We start from the raw sequence: 27,115 nt of genomic DNA, 5'->3' as shown, positions 1-27,115 counted from the left end.
CACCGGGAGGATTCGTTTTAGATATTTACAATCTACAAGAAAATATTTCAGCAACAGGTTAATTATATAACAATAAATATGTTAATGAGTGTTGTGTAATGTTCGCGTAATGCACTTTGAGGATACACAAAATGTGAAGACAAACCATAGGATTCAGATTTTTCTGATTTATGGCAAATCCTCCTGGACTAATTATGCAGTCGCAATTATGACGTGATGTGCATTCAAGTGATTTTGGTCCTATATATATATATATTTCTCAATTTCACTAGAAGACAAAACAGGAAACTTTTTATAGAACTATTGCAATAAATTCAAGAGCAAACGATGCTTGTTATACAGTAGGTGTAACTGATTAAATGCCATTTATCATTCTTGGTCAGCCACAGAGAATGTTTGAGGGTCGTCCCCCAAGAATACGTATATTCTTGCACTACCGAACTTTTTCACTGTACTTAAATCAATAAAATATCAAACATACAGTACGGTGTTGTGATTGTGGTGAATTCATCTCATGCAATAATTCTGACAACACCTGAAGCCTGCACTATGCACAATCCCAAGTTACAGTAAGTCAGATTTCTATGTTGAAGAAGTTGAGCTGATATTGAGGACATATCCATCAAGCTCTAGAAACATGGGATGAGTAGTTTCCTGTTGCTGGATAAAAGCCTGAATGTCAGTGGTGATATATGTGGGTGCGCTGCTTTCTGCCCGTCCATCATAAAGTGAATGATGAAGTTTCAGCTGAGTGGAAACCCACACCGCTGTTCCAGACCAGAGCAGCTCTTCTTACTTTAAAGTGAGGAAGAAAATTCGCTTTTTGCAAAAGATTGGTGTAATGGAGTGTCTGTATTGCCAAATGTGACCGGAAAAATAATCCAATAGATTTACTTCAGCAGTGTCAAATTCTAACCAACTTAAAATACCCAGATTTCCATTACACGAGAGTGGATGTTAAAACTTCACGCTGATTTGTACTCGGCTTTCACCAAGATAAGCACAAACTAAGACGTAGCTTTACAGATTTTGAAACACCTTGAAGGTGCAGCTTGGACACATCTTCAGTGAAGGACCCAGGGTCACAGGGTGTTTCGGGTCTTTGATCTTCCCTCACCTGGGCGACCCGACCAGGGTTGATCAGTCCCTGGTTTGTGTCCAAGCAGCGCTAGGGTTGGGTATCGTTTGAATTTGAACGATTCTGATTCCGATTCCTTGTTTCGATTCCGGTTCCTAACGATTCTCGATTCCGATTCTTTTAAGAGGCAGGGTCAAAAAAGTTTAGCTACCCTTGCTAACCAACGGTCTTTCGGAAGGAAATAATCCTTTCTGAAGGAAATACTCCTTTTGTCACAAATTTCGCATTTTGCCGAGATTTCGTTATTTTTAGAAAAGTGAAGCCACACTTTGGACCGCCGACGTAAGCTACTCATGTTCGACTCGCGCGGTTATGCCAACACTTACGGTAGACGCTTCTTCGTTGGTGTTGTTCAGCGGTTTCTTCTTCCGCTCGGCGGACTGTGAATATTGAAACTAGGAAATCGAAATTTTAACTTTTGAACGATTCCGGGAAAAACGAAAAGTTAGTCCCGATTCCAATCGATACTCGATTCTCGATACCCAACCCTAAGCAGCGCGCTACTTCATACTTGTCCCCTTTTGATCCAAAACCACCTTGAGGCTTTTTCAGCGGCCTCACTGATGTTTTTAGTGGCTCTTCTAACAGTAACCTACGCTTCTCCATCCATTTACGGTTCTTTGCTTATAGTGATGTGACTTCTTCTTCCCCTTCTGTCCGACGTTAACGGCTGCAGTGTACTTGCCGTGTCAGCACATACGACGGCTGCGACTATGCAGTGTTTAGCCTCCTTGTTAGAGCGCCTGACTCTCATGCCGCTCGGAGCGGGTCGAGTAGGACCCGGGAGGAGGGGTTACACTAGCAGCTTCCAGTTGTCCTGGGCGAGAATTGGTTTTAACATCTTTTCTTGATGGTTGCCCGCCTGGGCGGAGGAATATTGTCTTCTGTGTGTAATGTTTTGCTAGAACAGGTGGCCCCTTAGTGGTCATGCTACACTTGCCTTCCAATGCTAAAGCCAAACATTGCAGTACTTGGTAATGGCGCCAAGTAAACCGACCCTGGCTAAGAGCCATCTTACATCCTGTTAGAATGTGCCTTAATGTGGCAACCTCCTCCCCAGAGGTTTACAGTAGGTTCTGCGGGGATGGGAGAACATCATATGTTGACCTGATAAGGAAACTGATCCTACTCTCTTCCATTGACCAAAAGTCTTGCCTGCCAATATTGCATTGTTCCACACTCTCCCATCTCATCCACTCTCCCAGCTTGGTCTGGGAAATGGCCTTTATACCTCATCTTCTCCTACTGCCAATATCCTAGTAATATACTGTACATTCTACTAACCAACAAGAATTAGACCCTAAACTAAAGTGTTACCAACATTTTGTTTCTGAAGTATATTGCACAATTATTGGCAAATTCTAATGAGTAAAAATCTAAGTGAAGTATTCCCATTCATATCGTGTGTTTTTCTCATATAGTGTGGTTTCACACTAAATATAAAGTGACACACGTGCTAAGTTCTTATAGTCATCTAACACTGAGAAAGAACTGTGAATAGAGCAATCATAAAGCCTCAGTTGATACACGGGTCAAATTTGACCCAAAACACAAAAGGTGTAATAATGGACAATAAAAAAATAAATAAATAGAAAAAGAAGGTCAAATCTCTTCAATAACACTTAAAAATATCCGTCAAATGTATTCCAATGTTTTGTCAACATCCTAAACACTGTAAATTATGTACTTCTTCTAGGTCAAAACTGACCCGTAAGGAGGTTCAACCAAAATGCCTGCTAACTCATGAAAGGAAGTGCACAATCTGTGTGTCATAATGCTTCATTTTTATAAAGTTTATTTCACTACATTAGATCGCCCAACTAGTAAAACATCTAGAATGCAATGATACATTTGCCATTATATTTTGCAAAAAAACAACAGGTCTATTTTGAATGGCTGTTAAAGGGTTAGTTCACCCAAAAAATGAAAATTCTGTCAGTAATTACTCACCCACATGTTGTTCCAACCCCGTAAGACCGTTGTTCATCTTCCGAACACGAATTAAGATATTTTTGATGAAATCTGAGAGCTGGATCACTCCTCCATACTAGGCTTCTTGAGGGGTTGAAATCGTCCTCGAAAAGTTATTAAAGACATCGGTATAATAGTCCAAGTGACTACAGTGGCTCAATCATAAGTTTATCAAGCCACAAGAATACTTTTTGTGCGCAAAAACAAACATAAATAAGGACTTTATTTCAGCTATTCATTTCCTTCTTGGTGGGCCATGACACAAGGATGAAGAAGGATGCATTTACCTCAATAATGGTGTAGTTACAACATCTACCAGCAGAGACGAATTGATGAAGTTAACTAGTCAAATCCTGAACTTATGTTGCTATTTCTGAGATGCTGGATAGCCCCGTCCGCTCACTGGTCCAAAGTCCCGTTCCTCATAACTAGGGTTGGGTATCGAGAATCGAGTATTGATTGGAACCGGGACTAACTTTTCGTTTTTCCCAGAATCGTTCAAAAGTTAAAATTTTGATTCCTAGTTTCGATATTCACAGTCCGCCGAGCGGAAGAAGAAACCGTTGAACAACACCAACGAAGAAGCGTCTACCGGAAGTGTTGGCATAACCACGCGAGTCGAACATGAGTAGCTTACGTCGGCAGTCCAAAGTGTGGCTTCACTTTTCTAAAAATAACGAAATCTCGGCAAAATGCAAAATTTGTGACAAAAGGAGTATTTGTGACAGGAGTATTTCCTTCAGAAAGGATTATTTCCTTCAGAAAGGCCGTTGGTTAGCAAGGTTAGCTAAACTTTTTTGACCCTGCCTCTTAAAAGAATCGGAATCGAGAATCGTTAGGAACCGGATACGAAACAAGGAATCAGAATCTGAATCGTTCAAATTCAAACGATACCCAACCCTACTCATAACTCCAAACTAACCATTAAAAAAATGCTCAGATTGGAGCATTTGTATCTACATATTCAAACACAGTCTTAGCTTAGAACAATTTTCTCCAGCATGTTGTTTTGCAGAACCATTTAAAACCTAACCAGGACACCTCTCACCGTGCTAGATAGTGCTTCTTGACTTCCCCAGTGGAGCCGGTGAATTAAATGTGTAATTGAAATAGGAAGTGATTATGTGCATGTTACTGTGTCGGTCAGGAGAGAGAAATGACCTCCTGACCTGTTCTTATAGTAATGAGGAGGTAAGCGGTCCCCATGCTGTCATTCGGCAATGACTAATGCTAACTGCAGCCATGATTGCCCATATTTGTAGAGGCCAGAGAACAGTGGAAAACAATTTCCGCAAAAACAGCCGCCTTCCGTTTAACGCGAGAGAACATTTTGTGAAAGTAATGGCTGGGTTTCAGACATCAGAGCTGTTCTGTCTCCGCCTAATCAGATGCAAGCAGTAGGACTATTTTGACGCAGCAGACTTTATTGGAAATGGCCCAATCCCCAGTTATTACGATCCACCAACCTATGTATTCATACATTTAAATGCAATGTTCTCCTGCTCATATGGCAGATTAATTTCCTCATCCCAAATGGCATCAGCAATTGGCCCCATGACACAAGGAGGAAACCGACTATATGAAAGATACGACCTCCTAATGTGTCTGAATACAAACATCACATCAGTCGTTGAATGTAGTAATAGACAGAGGTCAGACCACGAGCACGTACAGTACCTCAGAGCTCTGGGCTGCGGAGAACAGAGCGACAGATGGCCGAGCCACATCTGTAACAGCAGTGAGGACATCGTGTTGAAGGCAGCAAAATGGAAAAAATGAATGGCTATACATGTACTGTAGCTGACTTTGCTCATTTAGAGATTTTCTGATTTAAGGCCACTACATAGACTTCTTGTTTTTGCATATTTTGCATAGTAATTTTACATAGGACAAAAAAAGTCCCAAAAAAGTTTTTTTTTGTTTTTTTTACAAAAGTAACAAAATTATATTTTATTTTATTATGTGACTTTTATATATGTACTTCATATATATATATGAAGAGTTCAGATGCAAAAGCCTCTAAGTGCCATTTGAAATTTTCTTCTAGAATGATAATTTTTATCAAGCTTGTATATTTAAGTTCAGTGATTTCACTTAAATGGCAATGATAATTACCTATTAATTGTTAATTAAGTGAAATTACTGAACTTAAATATACAAGTTTGATAAAAATCATCATTAAAGAAGAACATTTCAAATGGCATTTAGAGGCTTTTGCATCTGAACTCTTCATATATATATATATAGCAAGAATGCATTAATTTGATCAGTGACAGTTAGGGTTGGGTATCGAGAATCGAGTATCGATTGGAACCGGGACTAAGTTTTCGTTTTTCCCGGAATCGTTCAAAAGTTAAAATTTCGATTCCTAGTTTCGATATTCTCAGTCCGCCGAGCGGAAGAAGAAACCGCTGAACAACACCAACAACGAAGAAGCGTCTACCGGAAGTGTTGGCATAACCGCGCGAGTCGAACATGAGTAGCTTACGTCGGCGGTCCAAAGTGTGGCTTCACTTTTCTAAAAATAACGAAATCTCGGCAAAATTTGTGACAAAAGGAGTATTTTTACAGAATGAGTATTTCCTTCAGAAAGGATTATTTCCTTCCGAAAGACCGTTGGTTAGCAAGGTTAGCTAAACTTTTTTGACCCTGCCTCTTAAAAGAATCGGAATTGAGAATCGTTAGGAACCGGAAACGAAACAAGGAATCGGAATCAGAATCAAACGAATTCAAACGATACCCAACCCTAGTGACAGTACATGCATTAAACTGACAGTAGAGTAAAGGCATTTATAATGTTATAAAATTTAGTTTATTATATTATTATAAATTGTAGTAATATTTCACAATATTTGTATTTTAATGTGTTTTGGTAAGCATAAGATAGTGTATTTATTATATATTTCAATTGCATTGATCGTGAGAGCTGGGACAAAACTGAGGGGGAAAAAGTGAACTTACTGAACTTACATACTGTGAACTTAATGAACTTACATACTGTGTGTAATTTTAATTAAATTTAGTTAAAAAAAAGTGAATTGTAAGAGTGTTGGCAGCTCTAATCTCATGTGCTAAGCCTAGGCTTTCAAGAATAAACTTTCACTTAAAACAATACTGTCAAATACATGGAACCATGCATAGACATATTAGCAAGTGACTAATGAATTTGAGTTTATTTGAGAATTTAAAGGTGGAATACCTAAGATTTTTGCATTCAAATATCCCAAAATCACAAGGCCAGTGTTATATATTTAGTTAAGATGATAACTTACAATATTCCAAATGTTTCAAACAATGTTTAAATCGTGAGAAAATTGAGATTTTAACCAAGGAAACGGGGCGTGTGAGCAGGGGTGAGCTGGGAGTCGCCAGTCAATCGCGTCATATCCGCTTACCTCGGTTTCTGCTCGTACTACGTGTAGTCCTGGACAAATGCGGTAGTTGTAGTTGTGCGTTAGCGTCTAGCAAGCAACAAACGTAAGCTTGTTTCGCGCATTTGTTATGGAATGGAGCACAATTATTCTTTTCATTTATTCTCGGAATGTGAACTGTTGTAAAGGGGGGGGGGGGGGTCGCACAACGGACGAGAAGCGCCGCGCCACGTTTAGGACAACCCCACAGTATTGTTATCGAACACCGGACGCACACTTTCTCAAATGGCCAGCAATATTGTTTAATGACAGGAAAGGAAGATAATGTCTGTTCTATGTTCTGCTACTGTACAAAACAATCGTTGCTGAGTCTGCATTCTGAAAACTTTACCTCAGAGCATCCGTTAACTGAATGAAATGAGAATCTCTCCTGAAAAATCTAATAACCCAGCAATTGTCATTCAAGCAGCTGATTTCTGTAAATGAATGCAAAACTAAATGCATATTGAAGCATAGGGCGAAGTCCGGGTCCATTAGCAACGATTTGAGACAAAAATAATTAAAATTGTATACAAAACTATGTAAATGGCGCTCTGTGGCGCAGCAGGATTTTGAACACGGTCCTGAGGCGTTGCTGCCGGGCGCCGCGGACAGACGCCGAATGGCGCCGCCGGTATGTGTACACTTATAGATAATAACGTGTTCGAGAAGCGCGACGCGGCGCTGAGCTTCTCGTCCGGTGTGCGACCCCCTTAACGTTAATTTTGTGAAACTGTAGCTGTGGTTGAATACGTACACGACATGAAAAGATGTGTCAAATGTACATGATTTTTTATTTTTATAAAGTTACCAAAAAGGAGGACCAGCCACGTCAACTCCTTTAAGAGTCCTGCCCCTTCAAACCCTCTCCACCATAGCTTCGTCCAGTGACTCGTACAGTAACATCTGTGATAACTAATTTACTTGTAAACCTGACTTTTCTTGCGCGGTTATTTCAGTTTAAGGAAAAACAAGCATGTAAACGCAACATTTATAGAAATCGAACTTTACCTCATCCATGACAACTAATTTTCGATTCCTGTCTGACTGATTTATCCAAGGTGGAGTTGAAAACAACAGTTCGCATCATTCCACGTTTCTCCACGTCGTCATCAAGCAAAGCCGTTGTTGTTGTTGTTGTTTTGAATGTAGCGCCCTCTAGCGGCATCTAAATCTTAGGTATTGCACCTTTAAGTCTTAGAACAGCTTGATTCGAAATGTTCAAAAAATGCCCCAGATATCGGGTAAAAAAGCAGGACAAATTGTAAGTAGAATTGTTATTCTATCAATTTTCAAAAATAGTTCGAAATATTATATTAGGTAAATTCAGATATTGGTTGTTTTAATGGATGGTCAGAAAAAGAAAACCCTCATAAACAGGTATTTCTTTGTATTAAAAAGTTATTTTGTCTCAGCGTATTTGTTGATCGCTGGATGCTTGTTAATCCAAAATGAATGTTGTGTTTAGACTGATCTTGTAATGCAGAAACTGGCCTGCTAGAGTTCAGCAAGAAATAGTTCTCTTTAACTAGTTTATTACCAAAGGTCACTTTATAGGCAATGACTGGTGTGTATTGTGTTCATCCTGTAGGGAAAGATTCCCCGTCAAGGTTCACTAACCACAGTGTGGTTTAATAAGGCTTGTAACCACCAGCTAAAGGGTCGACTGGCTGTTCCCCAAAGGCTTTCACAGCATTATGTAATAAGACAGAGCATACACTCTCCCAAACACACTAGATTTTTTATATAGCTTTGAGCAAACCGTCCTGCCAACGCATTCTCATCCCAAAGTGCCATATACGACGCTTTTGCAAAAGCGTAAATATCCAACGCACATGGCACCCTTTAACGTCTAATGTAACACAGTCTCATCCCAAAAAGTCATATAACTGACGTCTTGGGACGTTTTTTGACCATACGTCAATATTATAAATAATATTATTCTCATTATTTTAGGGCCCCCTTAAACGTCGGTAGATGGCGATCCCGGGCCGTCATACAACTGACGCTTTACCTTTAACGTCAGTAAGGTGACGGGTTAGGTTTAGGGTTAGGTTTAGAGTTAGGATCCCATAACCTCATCTACCGACGTTTAAGGGGGCCCTAAAAAGGCGAATATTGACGTATGGTCAAAAGACGTCCCAAAACGTCAGTAATATGACGTCTTGGAATGAGACCGGGTTGTCTAATGAGACTCTTCGGTTATGGTTAAGTTTAGGTATGGTGTAGGGTTAGGGTTAGACCACTAGGGGGGCGCCTTCTGCCCAAATATATCTGCGTCTCATTTCACGTTAAAGGGTGCCATGTGCGTTGGATATTTACGCTTTTGCAAAAGCGTCGTATATGGCGCTTTGGAATGACAACTGGCTCGTCCTGCCTTGGCCCTTGGGATGTGACCGGGAAGAGAATTTCCGAAGAGCATTCTTTCTCTTTCCATTTTTTTTTTTTTTTTTTTTTACATACACACAAAATTGTCCACCTGCTTCATGAGAGCATTTCTAGAGAGTGGCATTAAGACCAATAAGATTGCTTAAGCACTCACTTCAATCAGTCATCACAAAAATGATACAAGATTCATAAGGAAAATGACCCTGCCTTGAAAAAAAGGCTTACACAAAAAGCATCCAAACCTTAAGTGGTCTGGCATTCAATATCCATGCGACAGTATAAGCAATAACAAATCCACTTTAAAATCAAGAGGCAATGAACTACATTAATAAATGAGTGTGTGTAAAAACAACAATTCATCCATCTAAGTTCCCGAATATTAATGTTTGATTGCTTTATCTCTAAAACTGGAGGAGCAGAGAAATGAAAGCTTAAACTCTAAAACTGGAAGCGCATCAGATTTAATCTTCGGGGAGATGAGAAATGGATGGACCGCGAAATAACAACACGCATTTACCAAATTAGGCATTACCTAAAAATGTTCAGCAGATTGTAGTATACAGTTGGGCCTGGACAAGTTACAAAAGACAGCAGAGATCTATGAAATCCCTTTGAATGTATAAAACAGGAGGAACACATCAACTAGAAAGACCCGGACGAACTGTATGTTTCAAAAGACAGATTTTGGATTATACTTAACATGAAATCCAAATGAACCCTGTTTACTTTCTTACTGCACTTTCCTGTTTGTATTTTGCACTAATTGGTGTATATTATTCTAACGATGATTTCCAAATGGCGAGTTTGCTTCAGGTTGGTGGAGAGATCCTTCCTCAGGTGGAGGAGTTTAAGTATCTTGGGGTTTTGTTCACGAGTGAGGGAAGGATGGAACGGGAGATTGACAGACGGATCGGTGCAGCTTCAGCAGTAATGCGGTCGATGTACCGGTCTGTTGTGGTAAAGAAGGAGCTGAGCCGTAAGGCAAAGCTCTCGATTTACCAGTCAATCTACGTTCCTACTCTCACCTATGGTCATGAACTTTGGGTCATGACCGAAAGGACAAGATCCCGGATACAGGCGGCTGAAATGAGCTTTCTCCGCAGGGTGGCTGGGCGATCCCTTAGAGATAGGGTGAGAAGCTCGGTCACTCGGGAGGAGCTCAGACTAGAGCCGCTGCTCCTCCACATCGAGAGGGGTCAGCTGAGGTGGCTCGGGCATCTGTTCCGGATGCCTCCTGGACGCCTTCCTGGGGAGGTGTTCCGGGCACGTCCCACTGGGCGGAGGCCCCAGGGAAGACCTAGGACACGCTGGAGAGACTATGTCTCCCGGCTGGCCTGGGAACGCCTCGGTATCCCCCCAGAAGAGCTGGAGGAAGTGTCTAGGGAGAGGGAAGTCTGGGCATCTCTGCTTAGACTGCTGCCCCCGCGACCCGGCCCCGGATGAGCGGAAGAAGATGTATGTATGTATGTATGAGTTTGCTCCCTTGAAGGGCACTTCAGGAAGGGGGCGCTATTCGAAGGGGCGTTCTCAACCAAAATTACCAACTGAATCCCTTCACGAAGGGCCCTTCGACAAGTCTGTTAGTAAAGGGTACATGTGACAGTCACTTCAAAGAAGTCATTTTATCGTTTATGGTTATCTGAGACGGGGTGGTGAATCATCATGATTCATTTTAAAGCAAGATGGCTTTTGTTACTCCCTCCATTGAATGAACCAAATGACACGAAAAAAGATTCGTTCATTTTGATAAACGAGTTCACTTTCGAGTGCCGTGACAAAGCATGCTGGGAAATAGAAATCCCAGCCCAGATTTAATTAAATGTATTTTGTCTAAATAAAAAGAAACAACTCTATAAATCTCAAAACAATTAAACGATTCAGATTACTTAAAGTGTGTTGGTTTTGTGAACTCAAAAGAAAAAATAAGTTCTATATAATCATAAAAGGTGATTTTATTGAACTTATTGTTTAATAGAAATTAAATTACGACTGTCACTGTAAAAAAGAAAATATTGTTGGTTTAACTTAAAAAATGAAGTAACCTGGTTGCCTTAAAATTTTAAATTCATTGAACTGGAAAAAATGAGTTAATACAATTAAGGAGATTGATTTAAACATCAGAAACTCAAAATATTATGTTATCTGAACTACATAAATTATCTAAGTTGATTTGACAAAAGAAAAAATGTTATGATTACAAATCATGAAAATATGCGTTTACAGTGTACATGCAGGGATTTAAAAAAATATATATATATAAAAAATAAAACCATGTATATACACAATAAGTGTCCTGTATCAAAAGATTAATTAAAATGTTATCAAATTTTATTTGGTTTATTAACAGAAGAATCATGCAAAATACAATTTGTCTTCATTATCAAAATGAAATGACTCTGGGGTGCTAAAAAAGCTGCTGAAAAAAAAAAAAAAAAGCCAGTGTAGGAGTCTGGACATGAGCATAAGTAAATAATGACAGATGTTAATGTTTAGGTGAACTAATCTTTTAATGCGATATGTGTCTGAGAATTATGTCTGTAAAATCTGACTTTGCAGCACAAATCTTATGATTTAGCCCAAATTATTTAATAGATATTGCCTACTAATACATCAAAGACAACTGAATAGAGAAATGTAGATACTGGATAGGTCTGTGTGAAACACATATCAAACAAGTATTCTTGACAAATTGTGGTACGTCTGGGCCAGTATAATTTTCCCAGTCTTCCTAAGAAAATCCTGCAAAAATTTACCCTCCAAAATCCTGTTCTCATCCCAAAGCGCCATATAGGACGCTTTTGCAAAAGCGTAAATATCCAACGCACATGGCACCCTTTAACGTCAAATGAGACGCAGATATATTTGGGCAGAAGGCGCCCCCTAGTGGTCTAACCCTTACCCTACACCATACCTAAACTTAACCATAACCGAAGCGTCTCATTAGACGTTAAAGGGTGCCATGTGCGTTGGATATTTACGCTTTTGCAAAAGCGTCCTATATGGCGCTTTGGGATGAGAACGCGTTGAAATCCTTTGTGTACTGCAGCATGAAAAGATTTATAATTTCATAGCTCGTCTAGGTTTCCGGTATGTGTCACGATACAAAGGGAAGCAGACAAGTAAGAGATGCGTAAACAGTTGAGCAGTGGCACGGATCTGAACAGTTACTGTATGCAGACAGGTGAACTCAGAATGGATGAAGGATTAGCAAGATGATAACATAAATAAAAGGAGAGAGAGCAGCAGGCTGTAGGCGGATGACAGTTGGCTGAAGATGGATGATAGAATTGATGACAAGGAATCCTTGAAGAGGATAAGTACAGGTATCATGGTAGAGTCTGTATGTGCTCGTATGAGACCAGACAAGGGAGTGAAGGAGAAGAGAGTCTATAGACTGATATGATGATGTGTTGATGATGATGTGCAGGTGCAGGGAATCATTCTGGGGAGAGTGGGCGGAGCCTGCTGATCTGGTGACTCCATTACAGTATAGCAGCCCATTCTCACCCCCAAGGCGTCACTTAACTGACGCCTTGGGAAGCATTTGGACATGCTTCAATATCTGACGCTTTAGGCGCCCTTTAGCGTCAGTAAGATGACGCCCTAGGATAGCGTGTACCCTACCCCCACCCCACACCTAAACCTAACCGCGTCCTCTAACAGACGCTTTCCTTTAGCGTCAGTTAGATGACGCCGTAGGATCGCGTCATGTAAGTGACGCTAAAGGGCGCCTAAAACGTCAAATATTGAAGCATGGTCAAAGGTGACGCCTTGGGGTGAGAATGCGTTGAGTATAGACCTTATTCAGAGCAGCGCCATGACAGGTATGAAAGTGAGGCTGTGAGGGATAGACTTACCTGTTTCCAACGGCATCCGCTGTAAAAAGCTGAATAAAGCTCCTATATTACTTACAATTTTCCACAGCTTACATTGTCGGGAGTTTTTTTGTCAACTGAAATTTCTTGGAAAGATATTTTTCCAGTGTTTCATGAGCAGAACAATCCGAAAACACGTTAAATAACAGTACAACCTATTGAAGAGATGCATGACTATCCCTCACAGCCTCGCTTTCATTCTCACTAAAAATCAAAGATGGCGCTGCCGTGAATAAGGCGTATAGAGTGCCACCGACTCATCGGCTTGCTTCGCTGTATTATTATGAGATTTTAATGGGTTGCCAAGTCCTTTTTTAGGTAACTTGAGCGGTTTAAGTTATCTGTGTGAAATTGTGTGGGTCACTTATCATTCTAATTGGTAGTTGTTATCTCTTTCTCACACTTTTATCACAAACAGAATCAAATTAGTGTGGAATTAATCAGATTAACACAAATGAGAAAATTAGCTGGATTGGGTCAAGAGATCGTGCTCTGAATATTTTAAAATATCAAATTAAAAGTACATAGCTCTGCCCATAGCATTGGACTAAATAGCCAGCTGGCACAACTTCATTTCGCTTTCATTTTTGTTTTATGAAACAGGACTGCAGTTTAAATCATTATTTTCACATTATCTAATAAGTAAATGTGAGCAATTGCCAGTTGCCAGGGTGTTGCTATGCAGTTTCTAAGGTGTGCCGTGGTTTTTAGTGGATTTCTATGTGGTTTCTAGACTGCCATCTTAGCTTTCTTAGCTATCTAAAAACAGGTGTGATGATAAATGAGTGTCCATGACATAATTCGCGTCGGGAAATGGGAAATAAAGGAACACAGGAAAACAGGTGACTAAACATACTGGGCTCAAGGTTTCAAGCATCATCCTGGTAAACCTCACCATAAGTGAAAGAGGAACCAGTCTTGGAAAGCAATCACTAATAACTAAAAATCCTTAAACTTCCCTCAAGGACCATCAACAGAGTGAACTATGTTCAATGTGAGTCAAAAAAGCGATTAGTGAGCGGTCAAGGGTAGTGTGTTTGATGCAAGTTTCGAGAACTCACCGGTGTGGTCTTCGGAGGGCCGATCATCCTGGGTGAGGAATCAAATGGCTGGAAGATTCATTTTAATATCTTCTCTCGGTCCTGTATTCTGTTACGTCATGCAGGCGAAGGACATGTGGATCTGGTTGTAGCTGTTTTACTGCTAAACAAAACACATTGGGTAATAAAACAAGAAACCAAACTAGGGTTCAAGAGAGAACAGAACAGCTACGGTAGCATTAACACATAGACAATACAGGACAAAGAACTGAAACAAACTGAGGGCTTAAATACACACAGGATACTGAGAACGAAACGAGTCACAGATGAACTCAATCAGTAACCATGGAAACGTATTAAAAAACAAAAATTCAGGAAACAGGAACTAAACTGCAGGGAAACGGGGTGTTTCTCAATTCTCATTGTTTCATTGTTCCTTCGTCCTCTAGATATATATATATATATATTTTTTTTTTTCCGGCACACTTACCTGATATGTTATGATTGGTGGTTGACATATATGATTTTCTTATTGGCTCTTTAAAAAAAATGTCTTTGCTTGTTTTTAAATTAGTTTTGTGCACCTGCAGTCTTTTATCCATTGATGAAGTGTGACGAAACGCATTGGTGAAATAAATAATATTTTGACCTCCCTGCAAGCTACACTTTACACATAGGCTATAGCATATTGAGTTTTGGTGGAATAGCGCATATTTGAATATCACAAATTAGCTTATTTGATTAGTGAAAATCTTAAATATTCACAATTAAAACTTTTCTTTGTTTAAATTCTAAAACGTTCTATTTATTTCTAGTTTTAAATGGCAATTAAATACCAGATTGTCGAAGTGGCCTCCGACTTTTGGACCTCACTGTACACTGTCACTCAGATTAAATGGGCCAATCAAAAATAATTCATAGGAGTGCCTATTGCATATCACTGTCTGTAACCTAAAAGCGAACAGCCTTTCCATGTTTCCTCTGGCAGCTTTGCCAGATTGGGTGTAAGGGGTCATTTTGGCATGCTGAAATGGGTCAGTGACCGACAAAGCATAAATCCAGCCACATCCAGGCCTCTATATTGGCTCCTCGGACTGGAACAGTTTTGCATGTCTGCTGTAGAGTCATCTTTCAGCAGAGCTGTGAAGTGTTGCCAGAGCTCCCAGTCAGACACACTGAAAACTGAGATGCCACGGGTTTAGGCTGAGTACAAGTCATACGTGTTGTACACAAAACAAATGAACACATAAATAATAAGCGTGTGAATATTTAAGCCAGGTTTTAAACGTGGGCACTGACTAAGATTTCCATTTCTGTAAAATTGCCTTCTTTGCTAATGAAACGGCTTGTGACAGCTAGCAGTTTTCTCAAAAATGCCTATTTTCGGCTCAGGTGCCAAATCAGTTTTACTTATCAATTGTGAACCAAAAATAAGTTCAGTTGCACTGATTAAACCAACAAGAATCAAGAAACTCCACATCAGTAAAAAATATTTTCAAGATTTGTTATCACAACATATTTTCTTTTGTCAAATCAACTTTATAATAATTTATTTAGTTGAGATAACTTATTATTTTGAGTTTCTGATAGTTAAATTAATCTCCTTCATTGTATTAACTCACTTTTTCCAGTTCAATCAACTTAAAATTTTAAGGCAACCCAGGTTATTTACTTTTTAAAACCAACATTTTTTTACAGTGTAGTAATCACAACATGTTTTCTTTTGTCAAATCAACTTAAATAATTTATTTAGTTGAGATAACATATAATTTTGAGTTTCTGACTCATTTATTGAGAAAGTCAACCAATTACCCTGGAATATACAGTTATTTCACACAAAAATTTTTAACAGTGAATGTTTGGTCCTCAAAAAAGGAAGCCTGTTGATAACTTTGAATTGAATCACAGCGTGTCTAGCGTTAATAGAGCATTCGTTCATTTTATTTTATATTATTAAGACAACATTTCCATGAATCACTAGACAAGTCAAGTTCATTTTCCCATTCTTGTATGATATAGCATTTTAAAGAAAGAGTTTGATGAATAGATACTTCGAAACCTGTGTAACTTTTTCTAGTAAAATCCCTCATTTTAAAATACAGGAAAAAGTCTCTTACGGAAATGAAATCCTTTTGCTTCAACTGGGAGAAATCATTGTAAGCCTGCGTTGAATTGGACAGTCAAAATGTGGAAGATCCAAAAAGGATTTAATCCACTTCCATATTTTAAGGAAATTATTTATTATTATACATATTCTGACTATAAAACGTTGAGTCAATTTTTACTGGACTATTCAACAAATCTTCTAAAGATGTATAATTGGATGACTGTGACAAGGTTTGTTTTTCTAGTTTTGCAAGAATTTATTCTTAAAATCTCCAGACACGAGAGAAAGAGACAGATAAGATAAATGCTGTTTACTGAAGGAAAGTCTTGAGAATAACAGAGATTTCTAAATATGGGAGTTAATAGCGTTTCTTCATAATTATAAATAGCACGATAAAGGAAATGAGCAGTTCTAGCTGGATGTTTGTTTGTCTTGTGTGGGCCAGATTGCGCTATCATTTTGGAGACCAAATTTCCAAAGTTGTCACAAGGACGCCAGCTTAAAGTCGACATGAGATGTAAGTTGCGATAGTCTTTATTTCATTTTGTGAGATACATCGAAGTGAAACGGCATCTTCAACAGCAACAACAAAATGTTTTGGCGGGACCTTTTCCTGGTTGGATGGCTGTGGTTTGCTATTGATGGATCTGATGTGAGTGACAGGTTGCTCCGCCCTCATGCCAGGGGAAGTTATATTGATTAAAGATTATGAGGCACATGGTGCATGCGGATAAATCATTTATATTAAATACTACAACATTCCAGCCCGTTCTCATCCCAAGACTCATATACTGACGCTTTTGACAATGCGTTTACATCCAACACACATGGCACCCTTTAGCGTCAATATGATGCATATATATGGGCCAGAAGGCGCCTCCTAGTGGTCTATCCCTAACACTACCCCAGACATCAACCTACCCATAAGCGAAGCGTGTTATATCAACACTAAAGGGTGCCATGTGCGTTGGATCGCATTGTCAAAGGCGTCACTATGACGCCCTAGGATGAGAATGCGTTGAAAAATCCATTCAAAATATGAATTGCCAATTTTGATTTCATTGTGTAAAGGAGCTTTAAACAATGCCAGCAGTTCATAAACTGATTCATAAATTTTAATAAAGGGATAAGTAACGCAAGCTGTACATAGAAGCCCTTAGCTCTCTCCAGCAATAAAAAATAATTAGTGGACTCTTTTGTCCCCTTTTTTCTTTTGAATTAGTTTAGCATGTTTGGCGATGTAGGTCGAGCTTCCCACATATGGACTTCCCTCTTCACCAAATGATTGGCAGGTAGAAAGCGCTTCAAAAGTGTTCTGATTGGCTGAAGAATGTAGAGCGTCTTTTGAATGTCTGAAGCCTTTCAATGTTGAAAATAATGATAAAACAAATAATAATTATTTTGTAAACTAATAAAATGTTGTTGTAGCTAACAACCATCTATTTACTGAAAGTGACAAGCAGGTCATCCATCAATAAATCCATTCCAGTATATATATATATATACATATATAATGAGATTGTAACAACATTGTATGAGTTACAAAAGGCCTACACAATGTACAAGTTACAAAGTACATTTTATGAGTGAACTATTTAATATATTTGAAGTCTAGTTAAAAAAGTTTCTGTATGGGTTTAGTGGTATGTTTAGGAAATATAGTAAATAGGATTAGATAAAGATCAAAACATTTAACAAGCATATAGAGAGATAATGTCTGTGGACTTCAAAAGCTTTGGGCTCCCACTGAATCTGATAACTCATTCTGAGATTACATATGTATGTTGTTTTTCAGCCAAGTTATGTAAGATTTTTAAACAGGAAAAAAAAAATGGATGGCACAAAAGCCAGACAGACTGAAATGGAGATTAGCCCATCGTTCACAGTATCTCATATATCTCTCACAGCAGAGCACAATGTACACACTCGATTGCCTCGAATGCGAAAACAAGATCCCACAGATGCCGCTCTAAAGGGAAACGATGGAATTCCCATACTTTGGCAAAGATCTGGGAATGGAAAATGCAAACAAAACACATGAACAGGGCTCTGGGGAACATGTCACCACATATTATGAGCACATGTTCAACATTGACGGAAGTTTAGGGTTTATCTTGACTGTTGTTTGCAATGAGGTCCATTAACGTCTTCTTATGGCCCTTATCTTCAATCATTTATCTCTGTTTTTTGTTTTTTTTCAGTGAAATAAAACTGTGTGGAGCACTGATGTCCTGGTTAAACACCACAGCACACCAAACTAAAATGAAGCACATTCCCAACAGCTGTACCACTTGGTATTTCAGTATTAAATTTAAAGACATACTTACATACATTCATACACACATACATACGCCAGATCCTCGATTCAGGATGCTTACAAGACCCCATGAAATTGAAATGGAATTTGTTAGCTTAAAGCTTGTCTATTAGCTTTGAGGTCATCTATCATATGCTTATATACTCCATCAAATCTAATAAACATTAATTCACTTTTAAATTTATAGTCATTGTCTTCAGGTATCAGGTCAACAGTGCTTATGATTTGATTGGTTGATTGATTGAAAACTTTATTCATCCCGATAGGGAAACTGGTTTGCTACCAACCATAAAACAATTAAACACAATACACAACTAACAGACATATAAATAATTCTGCATTAGGTGACTAATAAACCCTGATTAGGAGACACAATTTGGGGGAAAAAAATTTCAATTTTATAGTTTAAAAAATATACAACATATTAGACAAGAATAATTTTCCACAATTAACAGTGTTCGTTAAAATATCTGACCACTGCGGGAACAAAAGACCTTCTGATTCGCTCACTAGAGCACCGAGGCATTACCAATCGCTCACTAAAAGAGCTTCTAAGTCCTTCGAACAAATTGTGTTGTGGATGGCCTTCGAGCAGGACATTTTTTGATTTCGAACTAATCCTCATCTCTACAGTAACCTCCAGTACATCTGGGTTAAGACCAATAACTGAACCAGCTCTCTTGATCAGATTATTTATTCTATTTTTGTCCTCAACAGATATAAACTGCCCCAGCCCCCAGCAAAGAACACTATGCTAAAATCAACACATTCTCACCCCAAGGCGTCACCTTTTGACCATGCTTCAATATTTGACGCTTTAGGCGCCCTTTGCATGACGCAATCCTACGGCGTCATCTAACTGACGCTAAAGGGCACCTAAAGCGTCAGATATTGACACATGGTCAAATGCTTCCCAAGGCGTCAGTTAGGTGACGCCTTGGGGGTGAGAATGGGCTGCTAAAATCCCTTGATAAAAAAATAATAAAAAAAAAACATTTAATTTGCATTGTGCTCATCTGTTTGTGTTCAAACATTTAAGAGCATTTGATTCATCTGATTTTGACCAATCAAATCCCTCTAAAGTGAGAAGCTAAACTTAAGGCTACAGAACACTGCACAGATTGTATATTTATTTTATAGGCTAACCTTTAAGTTCGCATCACCTTGGTTTCATTGACAAAAACCCAATAGGATTTTACATTGGCTTTTGGATTATAGCAGAAAATAAGCATAACATTTAATATGAATCTTAAGTAAATCACCTGAAGTTAAATGCTTTACGAGTAGACTATGAAGGGTCGCATGACCTCAATGTTGCCATCACTATAAAAAAAACTTTTTCCTGAAAGTTTGAGTTATAATAGTTTGCAAGAGAGTGACTATAAACAATGAGGGTGTATATAATCAATAGGCTAGTATAAACTATATGTAATCGGATCTTAGTAAGACATGTCATCATGTGAACCACCAAAAAGTCAGAACTGTTGGCTAAATAGTAGAGCAGAAAACCCCATCCCAAATCAGAAACCATTGTATATCCAATTAAGAGTCACTTTGACCCCTCAAATTACTCACTTCATAAACATCTTTGCAAAAACATACTCAAACTTGCTCCATAAGTATAGAATAAATACAGACAAGAATGCTGATTGCTGTATAATTATGTCATCATATCTCAAAGGCATGGATATTATACAGACACTTTCCCCCTCCAAAACATATTATGTTTGAAATGGTGTTGGATGACTAAAAATAATAATATTTTATTAATGTAATGTTGATTTTGGGAAAATTAAAATGGCCCAGAAATTTGTCCGAATAATAAGAGGTATTAGAAGAGGAATGAAGAGACCACTTCTTTCTTTTCCCCCTCTTTTTATTAATTTCTTCAAATAGGCTATATACCATTTTCTTTATAAATATTTATTTATTTAACTGATACGTGCCCTTTCTAATACTTGTTTATGTGAACTTATCAGTGCCGTTGTAGATGTATATTTTGCTTTTGTTCTTGGTGTTGAATTAGTTTTTGTTGTTGTTGTTTTTACTTTCCCCCCTGCATCACAGAGTTGAGTTGCAGTGATAAAGCAGCACTGCCACCTGCCGGACATCATATGTATTACATTATTTATTGGAACAGCGGTACTTATGGTGTATGTATGCTCAAATAACAGAACACACAAAAGGTCAAACATTAAAGTCCCCCTGTAGTCAATAATTGTATCCCTTAAAACTCAGTCTACCTGTGAACGGATCACCTGCAACTGATGTTAATACTGTGGGTCATAGAGGAGACAACTCTAATGCTAGCTACAATCAGAGCTGCCTATTCCAGAAAGATGAAAGTTACAGTGCGAGGAATCAGATGGTGTCCTGCTGGGACAAGACCCTACAAAGACACATGGTCACTAACTAGAGAAACACACACCCAGAATGTAGGCTATTAGAAACATTTGCTAACATTTTTTGGTAAAATGTCTTTAACCATATCTTAGAAAACAACGTTTATCTAAAAAGTGTTTCAACTGTCCCTGCTATTTTTGTGCTGCTAACTGCGTTTGAGACATTTTTTCCCCCTCAGTGCAAAACGTATGCATTTCGCGTGTATATTCTCCATCTGTAAATGTTAGAACGTCGTGCAAATATTTCCATGTTGCTGCTAAAACTTCACATTGAACGGGCGCTGCTGTCATCCATCCAGCCCAGAGCCCTCGCTGCTGTTCCCGTCCAGCCCGGAGCCCTCGCCGCTGGTCCCATCCAGCCCAGAGCCCTCGCTACTGGTCCCATCCAGCCCGGAGCCCTCGCCGCTGGTCCCATCCAGCCCGGAGCCCTCGCCGCTGTTCCCGTCCAGCCCAGAGCCCTCGCTGCTGTTCCCGTCCAGCCCGGAGCCCTCGCCGCTGTTCCCGTCCAGCCCGGAGCCATCGCCGCTGTTCCCGTCCAGCCCAGAGCCCTCGCCGCTGGTCCCATCTAGCCCAGAGCCCTCGCTACTGGTCCCATCCAGCCCGGAGCCCTTGCCGCTGTTCCCGTTCCAGCCCAGAGCCCTCGCCGCTGTTCCCGTCCAGCCCAGAGCCCTCGCTACTGGTCCCATCCAGCCCAGAGCCCTCGCCGCTGTTCCCGTCCAGCCCAGAGCCCTCGCTACTGGTCCCATCCAGCCCAGAGCCCTCGCTACTGGTCCCATCCAGCCCAGAGCCCTCGCTACTGGTCCCATCCAGCCCGGAGCCCTCGCCGCTGTTCCCGTCCAGCCCAGAGCCCTCGCTACTGGTCCCATCCAGCCCGGAGCCCTCGCCGCTGTTCCCATCCAGCCCAGAGCCCTCGCTACTGGTCCCATCCAGCCAGAGCCCTCGCTACTGGTCCCATCCAGCCCGGAGCCCTCGCCGCTGTTCCCGTCCAGCCCAGAGCCCTCGCTACTGGTCCCATCCAGCCCGGAGCCCTCGCCGCTGTTCCCATCCAGCCCAGAGCCCTCGCTACTGGTCCCATCCAGCCAGAGCCCTCGCTACTGGTCCCATCCAGCCCGGAGCCCTCGCCGCTGTTCCCGTCCAGCCCAGAGCCCTCGCTACTGGTCCCATCCAGCCCGGAGCCCTCGCCGCTGTTCCTGTCCAGCCCAGAGCCCTCGCTACTGGTCCCATCCAGCCCAGAGCCCTCGCTACTGTTCCCGTCCAGCCCGGAGCCCTCGCCGCTGGTCCCATCCAGCCCAGAGCCCTCGCCGCTGGTCCCATTCAGCCCAGAGCCTTTGCTACTGGTCCCATCCAGCCCGGAGCCCTCACCGCTGGTCCCATCCAGCCCGGAGCCCTCGCCGCTGTTCCCGTCCAGCCCGGAGCCCTCGCCGCTGGTCCCGTCCAGCCCAGAGCCCTCGCTGCTGTTCCCGTCCAGCCCAGAGCCCTCGCTACTGGTCCCATCCAGCCCGGAGCCCTCGCCGCTGTTCCCGTCCAGCCCGGAGCCCTCGCTACTGGTCCCATCCAGCCCAGAGCCCTCGCCGCTGTTCCCGTCCAGCCCGGAGCCCTCGCTACTGGTCCCATCCAGCCCGGAGCCCTCGCCGCTGTTCCCGTCCAGCCCGGAGCCCTCGCCGCTGTTCCCGTCCAGCCCGGAGCCCTCGCCGCTGTTCCCGTCCAGCCCGGAGCCCTCGCCGCTGTTCCCGTCCAGCCCAGAGCCCTCGCCGCTGGTCCCATCCAGCCCAGAGCCCTCGCTACTGGTCTCATCCAGCCCGGAGCCCTCGCCGCTGTTCCCGTCCAGCCCGGATCCCTCGCCGCTGTTCCCGTCCAGCCCAGAGCCCTCGCTACTGGTCCCATCCAGCCCGGAGCCCTCGCCGCTGTTCCCATCCAGCCCGGAGCCCTCGCCGCTGTTCCCGTCCAGCCCGGAGCCCTCGCTGCTGGTCCCATCCAGCCCAGAGCCCTCGCTACTGGTCCCATCCAGCCCGGAGCCCTCGCCGCTGGTCCCATCCAGCCCAGAGCCCTTGTTGATGGTTCACGTTAGCCACGCCGAGTGGCTGTGACTGTTCACGTCCCGTCAGCCCAGCCTGTCCTGGTCTCAGTCACTATAGCCGCATTTCCACTGCCGGGCTAGGGCTGGGCCAGAGCTAACAGCGAGCCAAGCCAGTGGCCTCGGGCACTGGGCTTGCGTTTCCACTGCCGGGCCAGTAGCCCCACAGCGCTGCCCTAAACCCCGTCCCTAACACGCCTTTCTGGATCAAACATCATACAACCCAATCCATTTTAGCGGGTATTATGAATTAATTTATTTTTTAAGTTAGGAAGATAACATGTATATTAACTCACCGGCCATGGCTGCAATAGTGTCCCGATTGTCTCGTGAGCCGCCACTAACATAGGGACAGTGACCCAGCACACCGTCCATCAAGTCGAACCATGGAAAAATCCTTCTCTGAACTCCGCTTTGTCCATTGTGCATTTTAATCGCCTTGTAGAATACTGCGCCCGCAACTTTTGATTTTTCCCTTAACTTGACTATAGGTCAAAATAGGTCCTGAACTATACTGTAGGTCAATTTCTATGCTCAGATTTATACCAGTTAAACTGTGCTTTAGGATGTATTTTTTTTTTTTTTAAATTTTTATGCAATTTGTATTTATGTATATTATTTAATGACATTTTTATTTATGTACTTTTTTTTTTTTAAAATGTGATATTTATTTTAGTCTCTCTTAACCTTTTTTAAAAGTCATTTCCGCTGACCCCGTCACTCGCGAAACAGTCCGGTTTGAAAGCCTCTGGTCTAACACAATTTTACATGATTCTGTTCCTGAGATCAACAAACACAAGAGCTTGATGACTAACAACCAATCTCACTAACATCTCTGGTGTGTAAATGCTTTGAAAGGCTTGATAAAGGTGTGTAATGATTCTCAACAATTATTCAATCATTTTCAATTCACTTATTAGTCCAATAAGATAGTAGATGCAATTCTAACATTGTTGCATCTTGTTTACTCACATCTTGAGGTTTACAAAAATCATGTGAAAATGTAAGAGAAAATAAGAGACTGAAACATCTCACTGTTACAGATTTATCATGCGGCTCAAAGTATTATGGGTAAAATCTCTCAGTCTATTCTGAAACATCAACACAGTTTCACTGATCCAGACCAAACATTAAACCCAGGATAGAGCGGCTGAGTGAATGTGGTCTGGACTGTGTGGATGAGGCTCATTGTGTCAGAGACGCTGTAGAAGGACAGAGTTCCTGCACTGTGATCCACATACACTCCTACTCTTCTGCTGATGGACTTTACAGGGAGAACAGTCGCTATCTTATTGTGTCTGAATGTGTAACTGGAGGAAGAGCAGAACAAACTCCAGGACTGATCATTACATCCAAACACACACTCATTACCCAATCCCTTCCTGCTGATGCTCTTATATGACACTGATATAAACACACCATCCCCACTCCACTCAATCTCCAAGTAACAGCGTCCACACACACTCTCTCTACACAACACCTGATACCACTGATCAAATCTGTCTGGATGATCAGGATACGGCTGGACTCTGTGTCAGTGCGAGTAATAACTCTGTTCCTCTCAGACAGAAGGAGGTGTTTATTCACTGTGTTCAGATCCAGAGTGAGCTGATGAGAATCTGATGGAGAGAAACACATCAGAATCAGGAATTATGAATCTGTCTGATCTTTTAATGTCTCTGAACTCTTCATGACTCAATGTTCAATGTATCATCAGTGTTTCATTACAGCTGATCAGATATCCTGTGCAAATCATCATTTAATTATTAAACTCTTTTATCATGATTTATTTCTCCTTCTACAGGAAGAACACGAACACATTCAGTGAGTTTTTCTGCTTGTTTCTTCGTGACTTACATTGTAGGAAGTCGTTCCTGGTCTTAGGATTCATGTTGGTGAAAGTGACTGTGGAAATAAACAGAAGAGAAATGATGGATCCATTTCTAATCTGATATTAGATGACGGAGAACTCATTTCTGAGAACAGATTCATCTCCAGATTCCTCATTTATAAAACACTCGAATCAGATTCAATCCTAAATTTCAATTCTACGTCAAATATGTATATATTACTTCTAAATCATCAGGGGATGTTTGTGGCTGTTCTGTAGAGTTCTGTAGTTACTCTCCTTGTAAAAAAGAAAGTTCACTTTTAAAAAGAGTACTGTACTTATAATATACTTAAAATATATAAGTGCAAATGTTTTCAGAAACTTGATTGCATGTTATTTGCAAATATATGAATGTGGAATAGTTTAATTTCTGTATTAAATGCAAATATCTGAACTTTAGAGTGTTTTTGTCGCTCTGCTTAAGTTGGTCTCATTCTGCTCTCCTGAAATGTTTCTCTGTGAGTCTCTTGCTCAAGTCCACTATGATCCAGTTCTTCTAGATCTCTGTTACCTGCAGGAAGTGGATGTGATCTTGTGTGTGTGAAAGCTGCTCCAGCTCAGCGTCTCTCTTCTTCAGATCATTGATCTCCTGCTCCAGTCGCTCCAGTCGTACTTCAGCTCGACTCACTGCAGTCTTTTCCTGATCTCTGATCCGCTGTGTCGCCTCAGAGCGTCTTCTCTCAATGGAGCGGATGATCTCAGTGAAGATCTTCTCACTGTCCTCCACTGCTGTGTGTGCAGAGCGCTGTTACACACACACACACACACACACACACACACACACACAATCACACAGTGAGTTCAGTGAGTCCAAACTGAGACGTGTCACACTTCTCTTCTTCTCCAGACTCACCTTATGAGACTCCACATCCTCTCTCAGCTGATGAAGACCTTTCTGTCTCTGCTGGATTCTCTGACGGATCTTCATCTGCGTCTCCTTCAGCTGTTTCTGGAGGACACACCAATAATGACATCAAACTACTATCACAAAAGAAAGTTAAAGTCACATAAATCCAGAATTGATGGAGTGGTTAAAGATCTGAAGTACACTACAGGTGCGCATTCAATACCATTAAGCACACTACTTTTTTAAACCAATGGAGTTGTTTAAATTACTTTTAACTTTGTCTCCTTTTTAGAGCTTGACACTTTTGTACTTTCAATGTTTAGGCTTAAATAGATGAGACATTCTTCAAAATATCTTCTTCAAACCGGTTTTGGACAACATGAGTAAATGAAGACAGCACTTTCACTTCTGTGTGATCAATCTCTCTCAGCTCATACCTGTTTCTCTGTCCTCTGCGCTGCAGTTGATTCAGTGTTGTGGTTTTTATGTTCGTACTCCTTACACCACACACAGAGTAATTCTTGATCAGTGATACAGAATATTTCTAGCTCTTTATCATGTTTGCGGCAGATCATGTCCTGCAGTCGTCCAGTGGCATCAATCACTTTGTGTGGTTTACGAGAGTGATATTCCTCATGACGGTCTAAATGAGTTTGACAGTAAGACTCCTGACACACCAGACAGGACTTGACGGCTTTGTGTTTTCTTCCAGTACAGACGTCACACTCCACGTCTCCAGCTCCAGCGTAACAGTCCGCAGGAAGTTTAGTCTTCTTCAGTTTCTCCACCACTTCAGCTAGCATGGTGTTTTTCCCTAAAGCAGGTCTTGGACTGAAGGTCTGTCTGCACTGAGGGCAACTGTAGACTCTCTTCTCATCCTCCTGATCCCAGCAGTCAGAAATACAGATCTTACAGTAACTGTGTCCGCAGGGAATGGCCACTGGATCCTTCAGGAGATCCAGACACACCGGACACGTGAACTCATCTTGAGAAAATCTGGCTTCTGCCATTTTACAGCGTGAATACAGAGAGACACAAACACACAACAGCTCAACAACACTTCAGTTTCTGTTTCCCTGAACTGAGGAGTTGAAGTAGTTTCCTGATTCTGTGTGTGAGTGACGTGTGTAAAACAGGCGTGTGTGTAATGCAGCTTACTTCCTCATTCATGCTCAACTTCATGTAGTCATAAAAAATTGTAATTACAAATTTCGAGCTCATGAATAACAGAGCAAAGTCATATTTATTAATGAGAAACTAAATTCTAGATGATACATGAGTGGGTTGGGGTGAAAATACTGATCTATGTGTTATCTATACTTGTATAGAGATCAGTGAGCGCTCTGTAGAGAATGGTGTAAATCACTCAACTTCCATGATTTGTTTCCATTTATAAATATGTTGTGATACCATTTATAAATAAGTCATATAATCTATAAAGGTTTGCAGGTTAGGTGGATTGGATATGCTAAATTATCATTTGAGTGTTTTTTTTTAAAGACTTTTCCACAGATCATGTCACTCCCGGTTTGAAAGCCTCTGGTCTAACACAATTTTACATCATTCTGTTCCTGAGATCAACAAACACAAGAGCTTGATGACTAACTACCAATCTCACTAACATCTCTGGTGTGTAAATGCTTTGAAAGGCTTGA

General features: G+C 41.1%; 2 protein-coding genes and 1 pseudogene across 3 annotated transcripts in view; all 3 read right to left on the bottom strand.

Annotated features, from left to right (window-relative positions):
* Positions 1–14,020, bottom strand: part of gcgra (glucagon receptor a) — a 100,611-nt gene extending 86,591 nt beyond the window's left edge. Inside the window, exon 1 of the mRNA XM_089128233.1 lies at positions 13,844–14,020. The gene's annotated coding sequence lies outside the window, so the exon portion shown is untranslated. The remainder of the gene's footprint in view (positions 1–13,843) is intronic.
* A 7,450-nt stretch (positions 14,021–21,470) lies between these two features.
* On the bottom strand, positions 21,471–23,069 carry LOC148981979 (uncharacterized). The gene is made up of 2 exons (XM_089128025.1): positions 23,019–23,069; positions 21,471–22,695 (listed from the first exon to the last, which is right to left on the bottom strand). The coding sequence occupies exons 1-2, from the start codon at positions 23,067–23,069 to the stop codon at positions 21,562–21,564; spliced, it is 1,185 nt and encodes a 394-aa protein (XP_088984151.1). The 3' UTR covers positions 21,471–21,561.
* A 296-nt stretch (positions 23,070–23,365) lies between these two features.
* LOC120473035 (E3 ubiquitin-protein ligase TRIM16-like) lies at positions 23,366–26,472 on the bottom strand (annotated as a pseudogene). Its single transcript, XR_016150791.1, has 5 exons — positions 25,898–26,472; positions 25,467–25,562; positions 25,125–25,358; positions 24,580–24,670; positions 23,366–24,341 (listed from the first exon to the last, which is right to left on the bottom strand). The product of XR_016150791.1 is annotated as an E3 ubiquitin-protein ligase TRIM16-like (transcript).
* Positions 26,473–27,115: the final 643 nt, after the last annotated feature.

Source organism: Pimephales promelas, chromosome 3 (assembly GCF_988280905.1).
Source record: "Pimephales promelas chromosome 3, fPimPro1.hap1.1, whole genome shotgun sequence".
Taxonomy (NCBI): Eukaryota; Metazoa; Chordata; class Actinopteri; order Cypriniformes; family Leuciscidae; genus Pimephales; species Pimephales promelas.
The sequence above is the reverse complement of the archived record's forward strand: the minus strand, read 5'-3'. Positions and strand labels throughout refer to the sequence as shown.

Bases quoted from the DNA above. Each gene is read 5' to 3' on its own strand.
- LOC148981979 (XM_089128025.1), bottom strand. From the start codon at position 23,069: ATGTTAGTGGCGGCTCACGAGACAATCGGGACACTATTGCAGCCATGG. The intron at 22,696-23,018 runs GTGAGTTAATAT...ACCATCAACAAG, and splicing joins CACTATTGCAGCCATGGCCG to GGCTCTGGGCTGGATGGGAC.